The 16,384-nt window shown below is 52.4% G+C and overlaps 8 protein-coding genes across 8 annotated transcripts; 6 read left to right on the top strand and 2 right to left on the bottom strand.

The window, feature by feature from the left end:
- Positions 1-93: 93 nt before the first annotated feature.
- Positions 94-1,017, top strand: DL89DRAFT_112087 (uncharacterized protein). Its single transcript, XM_040883114.1, has 2 exons — positions 94-497; positions 845-1,017. The coding sequence occupies exons 1-2, from the start codon at positions 239-241 to the stop codon at positions 982-984; spliced, it is 399 nt and encodes a 132-aa protein (XP_040745755.1). The 5' UTR covers positions 94-238; the 3' UTR covers positions 985-1,017.
- A 952-nt stretch (positions 1,018-1,969) lies between these two features.
- DL89DRAFT_265918 (uncharacterized protein) lies at positions 1,970-4,821 on the bottom strand. Its single transcript, XM_040886885.1, is given in 10 exon segments — positions 1,970-2,252; positions 2,396-2,458; positions 2,558-2,626; positions 2,671-2,883; positions 2,918-3,385; positions 3,411-3,625; positions 3,645-3,759; positions 3,836-4,345; positions 4,365-4,552; positions 4,611-4,821. The coding sequence occupies 9 exon segments, from the start codon at positions 4,744-4,746 to the stop codon at positions 2,396-2,398; spliced, it is 1,977 nt and encodes a 658-aa protein (XP_040745754.1). The 5' UTR covers positions 4,747-4,821; the 3' UTR covers positions 1,970-2,252.
- A 3,822-nt stretch (positions 4,822-8,643) lies between these two features.
- Positions 8,644-9,576, top strand: DL89DRAFT_321382 (uncharacterized protein; the record flags this gene model as incomplete). Its single annotated transcript, XM_040891277.1, has 2 exons — positions 8,644-8,795; positions 8,977-9,576. The coding sequence occupies exons 1-2, from the start codon at positions 8,667-8,669 to the stop codon at positions 9,574-9,576; spliced, it is 729 nt and encodes a 242-aa protein (XP_040745753.1). The 5' UTR covers positions 8,644-8,666.
- Positions 9,543-10,320, bottom strand: DL89DRAFT_265913 (uncharacterized protein). Its single transcript, XM_040886884.1, has 3 exons — positions 9,989-10,320; positions 9,883-9,966; positions 9,543-9,851 (listed from the first exon to the last, which is right to left on the bottom strand). Exons 1-3 carry the CDS (start codon positions 10,259-10,261, stop codon positions 9,819-9,821), a joined length of 390 nt encoding a protein of 129 aa, XP_040745752.1. The 5' UTR covers positions 10,262-10,320; the 3' UTR covers positions 9,543-9,818.
- Positions 10,321-10,514: 194 nt separating this feature from the next.
- DL89DRAFT_265912 (transthyretin family protein) lies at positions 10,515-11,109 on the top strand. Its single transcript, XM_040886883.1, has one exon. The coding sequence runs from the start codon at positions 10,618-10,620 to the stop codon at positions 11,041-11,043; it is 426 nt and encodes a 141-aa protein (XP_040745751.1). The 5' UTR covers positions 10,515-10,617; the 3' UTR covers positions 11,044-11,109.
- Positions 11,110-12,565: 1,456 nt separating this feature from the next.
- DL89DRAFT_265911 (Hydroxyisourate hydrolase) lies at positions 12,566-13,000 on the top strand (the record flags this gene model as incomplete). The annotated part of the gene is made up of 3 exons (XM_040886882.1): positions 12,566-12,705; positions 12,740-12,839; positions 12,886-13,000. 3 exons carry the CDS (start codon positions 12,566-12,568, stop codon positions 12,994-12,996), a joined length of 351 nt encoding a protein of 116 aa, XP_040745750.1. The 3' UTR covers positions 12,997-13,000.
- Positions 13,001-13,568: 568 nt separating this feature from the next.
- Positions 13,569-13,937, top strand: DL89DRAFT_244649 (Hydroxyisourate hydrolase; the record flags this gene model as incomplete). The annotated part of the gene is made up of 1 exon (XM_040885070.1): positions 13,569-13,937. One exon carries the CDS (start codon positions 13,569-13,571, stop codon positions 13,935-13,937), a length of 369 nt encoding a protein of 122 aa, XP_040745749.1.
- A 603-nt stretch (positions 13,938-14,540) lies between these two features.
- On the top strand, positions 14,541-16,254 carry DL89DRAFT_282407 (general substrate transporter; the record flags this gene model as incomplete). The annotated part of the gene is made up of 2 exons (XM_040889685.1): positions 14,541-14,633; positions 14,737-16,254. 2 exons carry the CDS (start codon positions 14,541-14,543, stop codon positions 16,252-16,254), a joined length of 1,611 nt encoding a protein of 536 aa, XP_040745748.1.
- Between the last annotated feature and the right edge of the window lie 130 nt (positions 16,255-16,384).

Here is a 16,384-nt window from a genome sequence, read left to right as displayed (position 1 = left end):
CAACAAACCTCGCCTCTGCATATCTGCCCATCACTGCACAATACCCAGGATCTGGTTCGAAAAAAAATGCTGCTTTAGCTATATTTCTGTATCATACAAGTAGGATGTAGAAGAAATTCAACGAGGCAACTGGCTGTGCCCATCTTCACCACCGTCAGTGCAGCGCACGGTGAGCTGCAAGAAAGATAAACAAAAAATACAATTGCAGGTGCCGCTCGACAGGTGCCGCCAGAACCGCATGGTTAATGCCAATCACCCAGGTTCTTCACTCCCCAGAAAACACCTGCGATCTTCAATATACTGTGCCTATTCCGCCTTATCAAGCAAGCGTGATGTAGAGTGCAGCATGCCCTGCACTCACATCGCCTGCTGCATAATCTGCAGGAGCTGCTCCTTCTCGCGTTGCAGTTGCCGGATGCGCCGGACCAACTCGGTCTCGACCATCGACAGGTCGAACACTGGCTGTGTGTGGTGGCCCATCTGTGTGCCTAACAGCAGCAACAGCAGCAACAGCAGCAGCCGCATTACATCGCAATGATGCAAGAGTGCCAGTGCGCAGGGGCGGGGATGCATATGAAAGGGAGGGAGAAGGTGTCAGGGTGATTAGCGCATGGATTCCTCTTTACAATTGCTCGGCGCCTGGCGTGACTGCAGGACACATGAGCGTCACCGCGACTGCGGATCTCCAGATGCTGCTCATAAGCGCCAGGCAGCGGAACGAGCTACCCTGCCACCTGGCATATTAATAATGCAGTGCCGCAGCGCCAGCACCGGCTGCGCAACACGTAAGCGCACATTGCCAAGATCAAGGAGACTGCTGCTGCTTTTGCCGCTGCCGCTGCAGCACCAATTGCTCAGATGCCAGCTGCCATCGATTTGCATCGATTCGCACATCCGGCATATGAACACCAGCTGCAATCCCTCCCCACCCACTCAGCACTACCTGTGCCATTGGGGGAGAAGCCGCAAGTGCACAGGCGATAGTGGTGGGGGTGCACAATAGCCTCAGGCTCAAACGTCGCACACATGCCGACTCACACATCCAAAAACTCAGCTCTTACCATAGTGCTCGGCGTCCGAGCTGAATCCCGACGACGCACCAGACATGACGCCCGCCGAGGAAATGGCAGCCGGGTCAGTGGCAAACAGCGACGCTAGGGCAGCAGCGCCGATGCTGGCGGTGTGGCGGTGCTTGGCAGCGCGATTGCGCTTCATCTTTTGCGCAATCTTGCGGGCAACCGCCTTGCGCACCAGCTCGTCTCGATGCTTGGAAGTAGTCATTCTATGAATGCGTCTTGTTTTTGGAGTTGAAGCTTGGTTAGGCCTGGGGTGGAGAAACAGAAAAACACGCAGTATGCGGGAGGAGGCTGGCAACTAAAACCAAGAGCTGTCTGGAGCAATCAGAAAACCTGGGAAAGAGGCGGTTGAGAGTGGAGGAGAAAAACCGAAATTGACCAGGCCCAGCCGGAAAATCAAGCCTGGCTTTTATATGTCGCGGCGACTAGCAGGAAGGAAAATACACCAGGAGGCGTGGAGTTGGCGATCAAAGCCAGTTTAGAACAAATGAAGAGTAGCCCAACAAAAAATTATTCCTGTGGCAAAGCCTGAATAGCCAGTACTCTCTACGGGTCTCTCCGAACACACCTGCCCGCTCAGCACGCGTCCGACTCTACAAGAATACCAGCGGTACGCTGTTGCTGGGGGTATCCTTCGCGCTGCAAACTGGCAAACTGAGCCACCTAGACTCGATAGAACAGCAGATTGTCATGCATATCTTGTGCCTGTCCCTGGTGGCCCACCACTGCCTTGTGCATGCATGGAATGGCGGTGACTACGAGTTGTTTGTCTTTGCCACAGAACCCGCTGGCTCAATCGCCGTCTCCCAGACATCGCATAACATAAACAGCTGAAATCCCCTCCGCCCATGCTGTCGAGACACACAAACATCAATCCTATGTTGACAACCCCCTTCGTGGATTCAATAAACAGCAAGTCTGGATGACATTGGAACTGTGTAAAAATAGAACCGACTCTTAGCCAGCGAAGATGCGGCGCTTCTTGCGCTCTGCCTCCTTCTCCTTCTTAGACCGCTTCTTGTCCTTCTTGCTGTATGCGTCCTCAGACTTCTTGTCCTTCTTGGACTTGCTCTTCTTCTTCTTAGAACCAGAGATGGCTGTCAGCACGGCGTCAAGGTTCTTGTCGCCCTTGGCGCTGAGGCTGGCAGCTGGCGAATCGCCGGTGGCTTGCATTGGCTACAAAGGAAAACGGGGCGAGTGTCTTCATTAGTCCGTATTTCGTCACTTTCAAAATGCAACTTTTCATATATTGCCGAAAACAACTGGGCGTCGCCTCACGTATGCTGGACGGGCTACTCACCTCATTGTCTGCCTCTGGCTCATTGCCAGGAGGAGCGTCCGCGCTTCTTGAACAGCGAGTCAATCTCGTCTGGGATATTCGACTACAGAGAGGCCCAACAACAACAACACGAGTTCAGTACAATGGGCACCATTTGTAAAAAGGCAAAATAATGCTGACGTTTTGAATCCTGGCTACTTACCTCGGCCTTGCCCTTCTTCCCACCAGCAGACTTTGCAAATCCGAGTGCACCCAAGGCGCCGCCGGATTCCTTCCCCGCCATCAGACACGTCGTCGTCTGTCGTCGGCACCAACTGCAACCAGGCCAGTGTCGTCCAGAATGTCGGCAAACATGTTCTTCTTGCGCTCATTACCGCGCTCACGCTCGCGCCACTCGTCGGCCCTGCGCTTGTACTGGTCGAGCTTGCACTTGCTGGCGACAATACGGCCAAACATGCTGTCGTTCAGCTGGGTCTCACGCTGCAGCAGCTCTGCCATGATCGTCTCCTTGTACTTCAGGTCCGAGTACTGCCAGCAGGCTTCGACCACACGCGATCCAAACTTGTCGCATCGCCAAGTCAGCATAGTGGCTCTCGTACTGGCGCAGAATCCGGCGCTTCTGCTTGAGTGGCACTTGCGGTGACCGAATAATAGCTTCGACGATGTGCGACCCGCTCGGGTCCTTGGCCCACGAGTAGATCTTCATCGGTTCCTGTGCAAAGTAGCTCTCGAGAATCGGCCGCATGCCCTCGACCGGGAACTGCAGCAGCGCCTGCAGAATCAAGGAGCCCTGCAGCTTGAACGGCAGCGTGTTGTAGTCGGCACGCACAAAGTCCTGGTAAGTGATCAGGAACGCGAGCAGGTTGATCAGCTCCTTGCGCTCGTTCGTGGTCGTCGCGCCCAAACCCTTGTTCAGCGCGTTGATTAGCTCGCTGTACCCGGCCTTCAGGCGCACGCACGACTCGATCAGCGCACGGATCACACCAGGGCGGTTCTTGAACAGCAGGTCATGGACCAGCGGCTCGATCTCCTCAATCATGATACTTGAGCTGGACCGGGCTCTTGGCATTGGACAGCAGGCTCTGCACCACAAAGTTCGAGATCGGGTGGAATCCCAGCTCGCTGAGGCTCCCGCGGAAGTACCGCGTGTAGAGCCGCTGCAGCAGCGCTGGTGACGCAATACGAAGCGTGATCTCCAGGAAGTGCGAGCCGACCACGTCCTCCAGCATGCTCCTTATATAATTGTCCCGTCGCGTGTTTTCGTGGTCGACTTCGTCAGAGATCAGGACCCATTAGCAGCTTGTCGAGCAGCGAGCCAGGGTACTCAACGCTGGTACGTGCTGCCTGCAGCGTAATCATGAGCTGCAACACATGGCTGCCAAGCTTGTCATTGGCCAGCATGCGCTGCATCGGCGTCGCCAATGGAGTCACTAAGCTCACGCAGGAGCTGGTCCAGTGCTGGCCCAAACGATTCCGGGACCCTGCGCTTGCGCTGCAATGCCTTGTCCTGGGATGGCAGGCCGTTGCGGTCCTCCATGTACTTTGTCGAGCGGCGGCTCTTGATGCCGCTCTTCGCCTTGGACGACGGATCCTCGATTGGATCGCCCGCCAGAACCAGCAGCAGGACGCGCAGGACGTGCGACGCGTACTCGTTCACCATCAGCGACTGCCAGTGTGGCTTCAGCATCTCGGTGAGCCCAAGCACAAGCTGCTCAAAGGTCGGCAGAGGTGTGCGCACGCCATCCTCTTGGTCATCGCTCTCAGGCGGGAAATCGCTGGACTCGCCGCGGCACTCGCGCTCGAGCGCCGATGCCGTCAGCAGCAGCAGCGACTGCAGTACATGCGACGAGAACCGGTGGATGACCAGGCGCAGAGTGTCGTCGCGTGTCAGCGCAAAGTACCGGCGGATATGGTAGTCGCGCGAAACCCGGAACAGCTTCTCGAGGATCCGTGAGCACTCGTGGTCGGTGGTCAGCTGCAGCTCAAAGTTCTTGGCCTCAGGAATACACGTTGTTTACGAATATGTCCTGGTCTTCGGAGTTTTCAAAGGAAGCGCTGTCAAGCATTGCCTCGCAGCTCTTCAGGTAGTGCTGCAGGTCGGGGTTGACCAGGCCGTAGGATGCCGGTGTGATCCGCGACTCGTCCTGCTCGTTGTATTGCTCGTCCACCTGCATTGGCTCCCGCGCACCTGACCGGTCTTCAAAAAACAGCGAGTCCCTGTTGCCGCTTGTCCATGGGCGGCGGAATATAGCCACTGTCGCTGGCCGGGGCTGCGGGTGCCGGCGTCTGATCCAGTACCTCGTTCTGCTCATGCCCATCCTCATGAGCCTTGCGTTTAGTCTCTCCTCCGCGCTTTCCGCGGCGTGTCTTGCGCTTGATGTCAGAGCCCATGGTCTTTTGTGTGGGTATTTTGTAAGGGATATGTGTAGAAAAGCCGGGAGACAAGCTGCAAAAGAAAAAATTGACGTGCGCGGCAGGCAATTGAGATCAAGCAAAGAAACTTTTTTTTTTTTTCACCAAAAACCTTGGAGCCGAGTGCTACAAGTCGGCTGGGCGAGCCGAGCCGTCAATATAGCCGGCGATCTGGTTTTGTAGCTGCGCGTTTTCTGCTTGCAGCCTGAGCCACCAGCATCTGGAGCTCAGCAGCCGGGTTTTGGTGTGGTGGCAGCTTGGGCCTGAAATGGCGTAATCGGCATTCCTCGTCGCTGCTGTATCTGTCGGTGCTGTTCGAATCAAAAGACAGCTTTGACACCCCAGTTACCCGTCGCAGGTGCTGCGGAGATGCTTGCATCTACAGAAAAGTAATTCAGACATGCTAGTGGGTATGTGCAATGCGCAAAACTGTCAAAAGAGCGCCAACGCCGATGTGTGGGTGTTACCTTCGTTGTCTGCACCCGGCGAGCTTGTCGCCTCACCTGGTGTGCACCTGATGTCTACACAATTGGGAATTCCTGCCATTCAAACAAGGTCCGCGGTGCGCGCAGAGGGAGATATCAGTAGCTGGACTCAGGCGGGAATCGCAATTGTAGTTATTGAGAGAGACGTCAATGTACACAGTCCTTGTCTACTACAATGGTTGCTACGATTCTGCATCTTTTTCTTTGGCCGCGTAAAGTTTCGCTGCAGCAGCAGAAGTGATTCGGGAGCGAGACAATGGAGTCACGCGCAGTTCCTCCATGCGTATACTCACATTCGTCCTTTCCGACCAGGGCAAATATGTCAAAGCTGCCCTTGATGCGCTTTAGCCCACTATTTCGGGCACTTGCTGTCGACTGCACATGCCTGCGGACTTGTTCAGACTGGCTAGCGCGTCGCTGTCTGCGGAGCGCAAAAAAAACTTGCTGGCGGGCCTTGATGTTGCCCCTTGCCTTGAGCTGGTTGCTACAGATAGGACATGGTTGTAGCGACTTGACACTAGACTAGACGTGTGGAGCAAGAAGCCGCTGCGAGAAACATTGTCTAGAGATGCATCGTTCTACCTCTTTCCTCCGACCCAATTCATTGCTGCAGGCACCTTCCCCCGTGGTTGTTGTCGCTGATGCAAAAATGCGTAAATTTGAGTGGTGAGAACGTAGATAACAGATGCGATATGTAATTACAGCTGACGAGTATCACCGAGAGGGGGCAGCAGGGAATTTATGAAAGTGGCCGAATCGCGGGCTATACGCTAGTGCGGCTGCCACACACTTCACAAGGCACAGAGAACTTTTCATTCGCCTTAAATGGCTTTGATCGCCAACTCCACGCCTCCTGGTGTATTTTCCTTCCTGCTAGTCGCCGCGACGTATAAAAGCCAGGCTTGATTTTCCGGCTGGGCCTGGTCAATTTCGGTTTTTCTCCTCCACTCTCAACCGCCTCTTTCCCAGGTTTTCTGATTGCTCCAGACAGCTCTTGGTTTTAGTTGCCAGCCTCCTCCCGCATACTGCGCGTTTTTCTGTTTCTCCACCCCAGGCCTAACCAAGCTTCAACTCCAAAAACAAGACGCATTCATAGAATGACTACTTCCAAGCATCGAGACGAGCTGGTGCGCAAGGCGGTTGCCCGCAAGATTGCGCAAAAGATGAAGCGCAATCGCGCTGCCAAGCACCGCCACGCCGCCAGCATCGGCGCTGCTGCCCTAGCGTCGCTGTTTGCCACTGACCCGGCTGCCATTTCCTCGGCGGGCGTCATGTCTGGTGCGTCGTCGGGATTCAGCTCGGACGCCGAGCACTATGGTAAGAGCTGAGTTTTTGGATGTGTGAGTCGGCATGTGTGCGACGTTTGAGCCTGAGGCTATTGTGCACCCCCACCACTATCGCCTGTGCACTTGCGGCTTCTCCCCCAATGGCACAGGTAGTGCTGAGTGGGTGGGGAGGGATTGCAGCTGGTGTTCATATGCCGGATGTGGGAATCGATGCAAATCGATGGCAGCTGGCATCTGAGCAATTGGTGCTGCAGCGGCAGCGGCAAAAGCAGCAGCAGTCTCCTTGATCTTGGCAATGTGCGCTTACGTGTTGCGCAGCCGGTGCTGGCGCTGCGGCACTGCATTATTAATATGCCAGGTGGCAGGGTAGCTCGTTCCGCTGCCTGGCGCTTATGAGCAGCATCTGGAGATCCGCAGTCGCGGTGACGCTCATGTGTCTGCGGTCACGCCAGGCGCCGAGCAATTGTAAAGAGGAATCCATGCGCTAATCACCCTGACACCTTCTCCCTCCCTTTCATATGCATCCCCGCCCCTGCGCACTGGCACTCTTGCATCACTACGATGTAATGCGGCTGCTGCTGCTGCTGCTGTTGCTGCTGTTAGGCACACAGATGGGCCACCACACACAGGCAGTGTTTGACCTGTCGATGGTCGAGACCGAGCTGGTCCGGCGCATCCGGCAACTGCAACGCGAGAAGGAGCAGCTCCTGCAGATTATGCAGCAGGCGATGTGAGGGCAGACAGCTCGTACTTGACTGTCCTTCTGCCTAGCATGCATGTGCCAGTGTATAATCCGTAAAATGGCATCAACCGCGCATGTAATTTCATCACCAGTCATATTGGCAAATGGTGAGCTTCGCTCAGCCAGCACTGCAATATCACAGCTGGCCTTCTCAACTTGGGTCTCTAAGAGCCCATGTGTATAGTACATCTAATAAAGTTCACTATTAAGTTAATCTGGCCATAACACGAGTCTGCTTTCGGACACTCTACGGGAGCGATGGGCCAAACTGGGCACCGTGCTTTTGCGCATCTTTGCACATTCTTGTGCTGTGCACGAGTGCATACTGCCGATGGGAGAATAGTGCCAGACTTCCGCAGACGGTGGTCATGCGGGTAGCCAACGTCCGTGGCTGCATTGGACCAGATGAAGGCGCAACCAGCACTCACCAGCACACTGCATCCCTAATACCCTCTTCACTGGCCATTGCAGCTGGATCTTGCCAGCACACCCACCAGCTCCTGCTTTTCCATACCTGGTGGAGTTGACTGCCCGGCCGGCTCCCCGTCCATTTCATGCAAATCGGGTATTGCGACTTCAGGCAATCCGCTCTACGTAGCCAGAGGGATTGGCAAGCGCGCACAGGTCTGCCCCAATGCACAAGAAGACGTAGGTCGGTATGGTTTTGCTGCCAGTTTGTTCCTCCAGGTGTATTCTTGCTATTTTTGGTTTGTAGAACCAGCTACTCAGGCACTACATCGGGATATTCCATGGTTCTGTTCCGAAACCATATATCGTGGATCTAATCAAATGCCAGCCAGTATTTTGTATCCATGGTGTATTCCGAGTTATACAAAGAATATACTAAATAGGCAGCTAAGTCGTTAAACTTTTGTAACAGGGTTCTTGACAGAAAAGAATCTTTCTGACGGAATCAGGGACAAATAGTCCGCGGACTGATCGACTTCCTATCAACCATGTAGAGGAGCAGCCTGAATGACTGGTTCTCGGGACGCCGGTATGCCCGACGCTGCTGAAAGACATGGCTGCAGTTGAGCGGCCGGCCAAACAGCAGATGCGGTGTCATACGTACTTGCTCGCCTACATGCGTCCACGGGCTAGATCAACCACATTTCTTATGACCGCATGAATTCCTCCGCCATTGCAATCATTGCCAAAGCCAGTGGTTCTTCTCATGCTTAAAAGCGCAGCCTTGGGAGCCCAGTGCCAATTGCCCTTATAACCGCCTTGAGTCCCTTAAACTTCTACCATCACCAAGAGGGATTGATTTCTCTGTACGGAGCCGGCTGCCTGCATTTGACAACTCTTCGACTTTTTTTTTTTTTTTTGAACTTCTCACTCTCCTCTCAATTCCTTCAATTCAATTGTATTTGCTGTTTGTTTTCTATGGACGCTTACTTGGGACTACTCAAAAACGCGACCAACGAGTCGGCCGCGCGAATTATTCTGGATGCTCTTGAAAACGATTCGCTCTTCCACTTTACGCGGCTGCTGGAAGCACCACCCATTGCAAAGGTACGACAAAAGGAGACGTCAGCCTGGTCATAAAAAAGAGGTCTATGGCTGCCAACGCCTTGGTGACGTGGCTGCGTGAATTTATGACCACGGCGACTGCGCATAAAAGTAGGCCAACACGTAACCAAAACCACGCCTTGCCCATGGCTGCACTAACCCACCACCCCCTTTATGTTTGTAGCTGGCAGAGTCGGACGAGTTCAAGCCGTATCTGAGGCTCCTGGAAATATTCTCATTCGGCACCTTGAGCGACTACAAGCTGCTTTCGCAGCAGCTGCCTGAAATCAATGGGCATCAGTTGGAGAAGCTCAAGTACCTGACTCTGGTCACACTTGCATCGCACGCCAAGGTCCTGCAATACAACGACCTGATGTCTGAGCTGGAATGCACTGACGAGCAGCAGATGGAGGACCTAGTCATCGAGTCCATCTACAATGGGCTGCTCTCAGCCAAGCTGGATCAGCAGCGCCGCCTAGTCGAAGTTGATTTTGTAGTCGGCCGCGACGCAAGCCGAGCGGACCTGCGCGAGATGCTGAGCGTGTTGAACTCGTGGTCGGCCGTGTGTGATACCGCCCTGAGCGACCTGAATAGCCGCATCAGCAATGTCAGCTCGGAGGCTGTGGCGAAGCAGATGGCCGAGAAGGACTTTACCGAGCGGCTCCAAGAGGTGCGTGTCAAGTATGCGCCCGTCGCTGGCGATGGTGATGAGCCACTGCACAGCTCACAGTACACAAGCACCGAGTACCAGCGTGAGGAGCAGAGGAAGGCTACTACATCGTAGTAAGCAGCCCGCACACATTTTGTATCTTTTCCTTTGTAGTTCTGGTGCTGTAGGCATGCTCTATATTCCATCCATTGCTCCAGATATCGCTGCAAGTCCAGCATCTGCTCCAACATGTACATTTCAATGAGCACGATAACAGCAAACTCGTTGGAAGCAACGTGTATTGAGACAGCGGAGGGATAGTGTTTATACAAAAAAGGAAATCGATGAGGAGGGTGTGATGTAATGAAGCCAGATGGTTAAGCCTTGGGTCGGGCTCGCGTCCTGGTCATCTTTTGTCCTGGCAAGGATAATTGCCGGGACTTCGGGGAGGTCAAACATACCATTTACCCCCTGCTGGTCAACCCTCAGTGCGCTGCGCAGGGCTGCATGGATGTCACCGCCAAACTCGTCCAAGAACACCTTTAACGGACATCTCGCGCACGTGCTTTGGGAGCTGGGCAATCTCGCACTCGGCCTTCAAAATCAGCTCCTGCTTGTCTGCCTCGAGCTGTGCCCGCATCGAACGGATCTTGTCTTCAACCTCCATGTCAAAGTTTTCCAGCATTGCAATGCGCTGCTCTTCGACTAGCTCCAGGTCTTTGTGAGTACCAAACTTACTCGACGGGTTGCCGACTACTGTTCCTTGGCTGCGCTCACCCTCTAACTGTGAGCTGTGTGGTGTGTCAATCGATGTGCTCATGGCTAAGTGCAAAAGTGCGAGAAATACGAGAGTGGGAAAAAATGAAGTTTTGAAAAAAAGAAAGCCAGACGTGAGCTTGTGCTTGCTGGAACCACTTTGTCAACACGCTGATTTGATCTAATGCCGCGATGCTGTGGTTTCTGGTCTGTGATTGCAATTGGCAGATGTGCTTGCACCAAGGAGGGATCGCTTCCAGAGAATCGGCGCGGGGAATATTTAGTTTTGCCGGCAATCTCCGCCAAAACATCCATTACTGCGACTTGTAGCCAGTGCTGGCTTATAAAAGGCTCAGGGACCCTTGGTCCCTTCATAATAAAGCTCGTCAATAGTCACCATCCTCCCATCCCTCGTCAACAATGAAGAGCCCCCTCGCCTGCCTCTCCGCTTTTGCTCTCTACACCTTCGCGGCTTCAGTCTCGGCTGTCAGCCCTATCACCACGCACGTCCTCGACGCCAAGCTCGGTCTCCCTGGATCTGGTGTGCCCATCACCCTCAAGTATGCCAGGAGCTCATACGATGCTGCCAAGGGTGACAGCCGAGTGATTGCTCGCTGCACTACCGATGCCGACGGCCGTTGCAACTCGCTGCTCCCAGATAGCTATGTTCTGAAGCGTGGTGTCTACACTGTCCACTTTGACATCAAGACCTACACAAACAGGCTTGGCGACAAGGCATTCTATCCGTTTGCCGATATTACTTTCGAGATCGAGACTCCTGCTCCTCACTACCACATCCCGCTCAACCTGGCTCCGTACTCATTCACTACCTACCGGGGCTCGTAAGCGCCGGATAGTGTGTCATAATGCAGTTCCTTGTCCTCTCCTTTTCGTGCTAATACACACGGGTACTGGGCTTCGTGGTTTGAAATGCAAATGTTAGGAAAGTGCTGTTACCCAATAGCAGCAAGAATGAGCGGATGATCTACATATTGCAAAGGCTACTAGCGGAAACCAGCTGCTGACCTTGAACCAGTTGCCCATCATGGTGGGTTGTTTAATCAATTGGAATGTAGATCAGCCCAACGTAGCGGAATGAATTTAAAAGCAGCATATACCCAGCTAGTTTTGGAGTCCCGTCTGGGATAGTCGGCGGAAATTAGACTGCAGATCTGCTGGTGAAATGGGGAAATTTCGTTAGACCACATAGAATGGAGCACGTGTAACTCAGCGATGGTGTGATACATAGGGTGCAGTGTTCAGCAGTTGGTTGGTGTTAGGAATTGCCACTAACCAGGCTGCCAGTGTTTTGTTGCAGACACATTGTGGAAATGGCTTTAAGATAACTATCTCAACAGAACCACCGCGTTACTGATATCAGCCATTTGGGAGCACTTCGAATGTTTGCCCGCTGTTTCCAAAAGTACTGTCGCGTCACTGTTCAATGTTTAGTATTGGCATTTAACCTTTGTTTTAAACAGGATATTCCCCATTTTACAGCCTTTCTCGGGTATTCTTGCGCAATCACTTTTTGAATGCAATACACCAACTCCCCATCACCTGACCATGTTATGCTACGACGCAAACCGCCTAACTACATAAGGGCCCATTGCTACAATACATATATACGGCGGGTAGATATGATATTTTGATACAAATTAAGCTGGCTTATTATTTACTTCAACTTGACCCTTTAATTTACCCATGACCTACATTGAACTAGATTGTGGAATGCCATTATCATCAGTTCTCATAATGGTATCTCTTTATCTTCTGCTTGCTCAGGCAGTTTATGATATTATGAAATAGGTAATACAGGTGCCACCAAGTTCACAGAGGGTGGTGGTGCATATCGTTACTTTGTGTCCAACTATTATTGCATGTGAATTGCTTCCAACTCCTAAATTCTCGAGATGCACTGTTTGTAACAAAACTATTTCATACCTTTTCGCTCATTACCTCCACACATGTGCTCGCAGCAACAGCATAGAGAGCTTCTAATCTGCTGATACGCTAGTTTCGTTCACCATTGTTTCTTGTGGAACAAAGAAATAGAAGCCATCCAGTGAGGTGAAAAATGTGAGCTCGTGCTTATCAGACACATTCTGTCAACGTGTTGGCAGCCGCAATGTGTTATTGTGATTGCCATTTTCAACGATTGCCTTTGAAAGATGTACTCACACCATGAATGGCTGTTTTCCAGGAAATCGGTGCGGGGGATTTATTGGTGCATGGTGGCAATCTCTAGATGTAAAACAGCCTCCATCGTGGCTTCTGAAAAGCACTACCTTGTAAAAAGCTCAAAAAATTTCTATGCCATCAACAGCCAGTTCATCCAACAATATTGCCCTCTCACTTTTCACTAATCATGAAGGGCCCCCTCGCCTACCTCTCCGCTTTTGCTCTCTACACCTTCGCGGCTTCAGTCTCGGCTGTCAGCCCTATCACTACGCACGTCCTCGACGCCAAGCTCGGTCTCCCTGGATCTGGTGTGCCCATCACCCTCAAGTATGCCAGGAACTCATACGAATTGCTGCCTAAGGGTGACAGCCGGAGTGATTGCTCGCTGCACTACCGATGCCGACGGCCGTTGCAACTCACTGCTCCCAGATAGCTATGTTCTGAAGCGTGGTGTCTACACTGTCCACTTTGACATCAAGACCTTACACAAACAGGCTTGGCGACAAGGCATTCTATCCGTTTGCCGACATTACTTTCGAGATCGAGACTCCTGCTCCTCACTACCACATCCCGCTCAACCTGGCTCCGTACTCATTCACTACTTATCGTGGCTCGTAAGTGCTGACGCATATGCTATGCATCAACCTTTTTCCTTTCTTTTCCATGCTAATACAGTTTTATATACATTTTTATGATCCGTGTAGATGGTAAGTGGAAAAGAAATGTGGATCAGCTGTGGTAAGGAGCGAGTTAACGATTTGCTTATTGCAAATGCAGCTTTCGAAAAACATCTGCTGGCTTTGAGCCAAAGAAACATTGTACATTGCTTGCCCGGGCTGTGTGCCATCAAATAATTAGTACTCGGTTTCATGGTAGCACCCATGGCTCCTGGTATCCAAAGTTGCCGGTTATCCTGGATCCGAGTCTGATCCAGTGATCTGATCCAGGGCATACGATCAGCTGGGTGGCTGGATATCTCTGACAGAACCTCCAGCCTTTTGCTCCAGACTTAATGGCCGCTGCGCGCGGGGAATTTCTCCGCTTTTCACAGCACCCGTCGCCTGCGCTCTTTCGCAACACGCAGAACCCCCTCTATAAAGCAGTGTAAGAGCGATCCGCTCTGTTGACAAAGGCTCTGCTTTGTTTCTCTTATCTCTTTGTCCTTTTTCACTATACTCTTACAAGCAGCCATGGGAGGAGTCAGCCCCATTACCTCGCACGTTCTCGACGCCGCTCGCGGTTCGCCCGCCCAGGGTGTGCCCATCACCATCAGCTACGCCTCGACCTCGCAGGCAGCAGCTACCGGTCTGAGCCAGGTTATTGGCAGCGGCGTGACTAACAGCGATGGTCGTTGCCCGACTCTGCTCGAGCCCACCCACGTTCTGCAGCCGGGCGTCTACACTGTGCGCTTTGACATCAAGACGTACTTTGCCCTGCACGGCGAGAAGGCGTTTTACCCGTTCGTTGATGTGACCTTTGAGATCGATACCCCTGCTCCCCACTACCACATCCCGCTTAACCTGGCCCCGTACTCGTACACTACCTACCGCGGCTCGTAAATTCAAAAGCGTATACAGGCCCAGCCGTTTCTTTCTCTTTTCGTGTAATACATTCCTTGTGTCCTCATTTGAATGCAGCTTTTAGCCTTGAGAGAGTGGATGATAGCACAAAATGTAGAGAGCATCAGCTGTGCAACACCGTTCATTGCCATCGGGCTTCTGATGTAGCAGGGATGACAGGAACATGATTTCACATACCTCTTAATTCTCTTCTCCTATTGATGTGATAGCCACCTCATATAAGCCCAACGACGTATATGTGCGTTGTTGGCAAGTGCAGCCACCGTTTACCACACCCCTCTCATCTTCTCTGATGACTTTGTCGATACATTTAATGTATATTGCCGTGGCGCATGGCCAATCTAAAATAGAGCAAATGCGGAGCTAGAGTGCTGGTATTAAATAGTGGGTAGCCCTGTCAGTCATGCTGGCCGGCCCTTCTATGGAGTTTCCATGCCGAATAGAGATAGCCAGATGAATTGCTCGGGCTGGTCTAGACAGTGTTTAGAAGAGAAAGGCATATTAAAGCGGCTACATCCAGCACACAGATTCCAATCGGTCTTTGCTTTTGTAAGTAATTCATCCTCAGTACCATCACCCAATATGTCCAATTTCAGCAAACTCGCACGGCAAAGGACGACGTACATTGCCCTGATCATCGCATCATACGGACTTTTGTACGGGTTGGATACAGCGGTAAGCAAGGCCGACAACAGCAATGGAGACTATGCCTCTGCCGTGCTGGGCTGAACAATATTCATATGGTAAACACTGGCTGTATGGACGATCCTATGTGTAGACCACAGCAGTTGCAATTCCTGCACTGAAAGGCGATTTCAGGCTAGACTCGTTACAGATCGAATTCATATGCGCAAGTACAATGCTGGGTGCTATTTGTGGCCTCATCTTCATGATCACGCTCGGGAACAAGTGGGGTCGGCGACTAGCACTGCTGGTTGACTCGAGTGTCTACATTGTCGGGTTTCTGCTCACTGCTATGTCCTCGTCGTTCTACATGTGCATCGTCGGGCGCGCAATTATTGGTGTCGCACACGGCATCTCGACCATGATCGCACCTGTGTTTATTGGCGAGATATCACCCAAGGCTCATCGTGGGCTATTTATCACCTTCAATATGGTTGGGATCAATGTTGGCATGTTGGGTGGGTTCATTCTTTGCTGGATTGCGACACTGGCAACATTGAATAACAGTTGGCGGTGGGTGTTTGCTCTCTGCGCCGTATCCAGCCTTATTTTGCTTGTGCTGATGGTGCTTTTTGTGCCAAATTCTCCACGCGACCTGATTTTCCGTAACCGGGTGGACGAAGCCAGCAAGGTTATCTCAATGCTCAATGGCCCTGCGACATGGGACGCTGCCGAAGTCAGGCGTGAGATCGATGCAATTGCCGATGTGATACAAAGCGAAAAATGCGCAAGCTTCCGCCAGCTGTTTTCGAGAGCCAATGCAAGGCCCCTCGCGATTGCATGCATTCTCCAGGCCGCCAAGCAGTCGTCAGGATTCAGCTCTCTTCAGTACTTCTCGGCATATCTGTTCCAGGTTATCGGAGTGAGCGGGTCTAGCCGGTTCACCCAGGCACCTACGGTTATTTTGAGCTGTGTGCAAGTAGCCTCAGTGCTCACCTCGCTCGGGGTTGTAGACCGAATTGGCCGCAAGCGTCTGCTGTTGATTTCATTTGTGGCCATGGCTGTGGGGCTCGTCGTACTGGGTGGTGCATTCGTGACCATCACCGGATTCGAGCAGATAAACAAGGCTGACTGCACGCTTTACACGCGGTGCGGAGCCTGCCTGCTTGACACGTCATGCGGGTGGGCTGCGGCAGAAGGCATTTGCCTTGCACGCAGCGCAGGCTCCACCACTGCTGTAGTGTTTTCCGAGAGCTGTCAGATGCATTTTGCACGCGAGCACATTGGCAGCTGGTTGGCGGTGATCTCCATTATTTTCTCCCTAGGCACGTTCACGCTTGGCTTGGGCAGCATTCCATGGGTGATCCAGTCAGAGATCTTTTGCCAGGCGATGCGCAGCCGTGCTAGCGGTGTTGCAGCCATATTCAATTGGCTGTTTTCGTATACTTGGACCGTGTCGTTCCTGCAGCTGGCGTTCAACATCACGCTTCCTGGCGTGTTCTGGTTCTATGCGGCATTGATGTGTTCTACAATTGGGTCTATATTCTGGATGATTCCAGAGACATCAGGGAAGAGTCTCGAAGAGATTACAGTGGAATTGCGTTCTGCCTCGCTACTACATCGAGAAAAGCATACGCCCCAAGGCCCCACGACCGCTCTCGAATATACATGACGAAAGATTAGATGATTTGTCAGCATACAGAACCGCAAGGAGCGCTGCCAACAACCCGGTTTCTTTTATGCAGCATTGTCCTTCTCTGTCGATATCAAGACAGCTGGTGGTGTATATAAGTATAGTTTGC

The sequence above is a fragment of the Linderina pennispora genome, assembly GCF_002104995.1.
Source record: "Linderina pennispora strain ATCC 12442 chromosome Unknown DL89scaffold_3, whole genome shotgun sequence".
Lineage (NCBI taxonomy): Eukaryota > Fungi > Kickxellomycota > Kickxellomycetes > Kickxellales > Kickxellaceae > Linderina > Linderina pennispora.
This window is presented reverse-complemented; position numbering and strand designations above follow the sequence as displayed.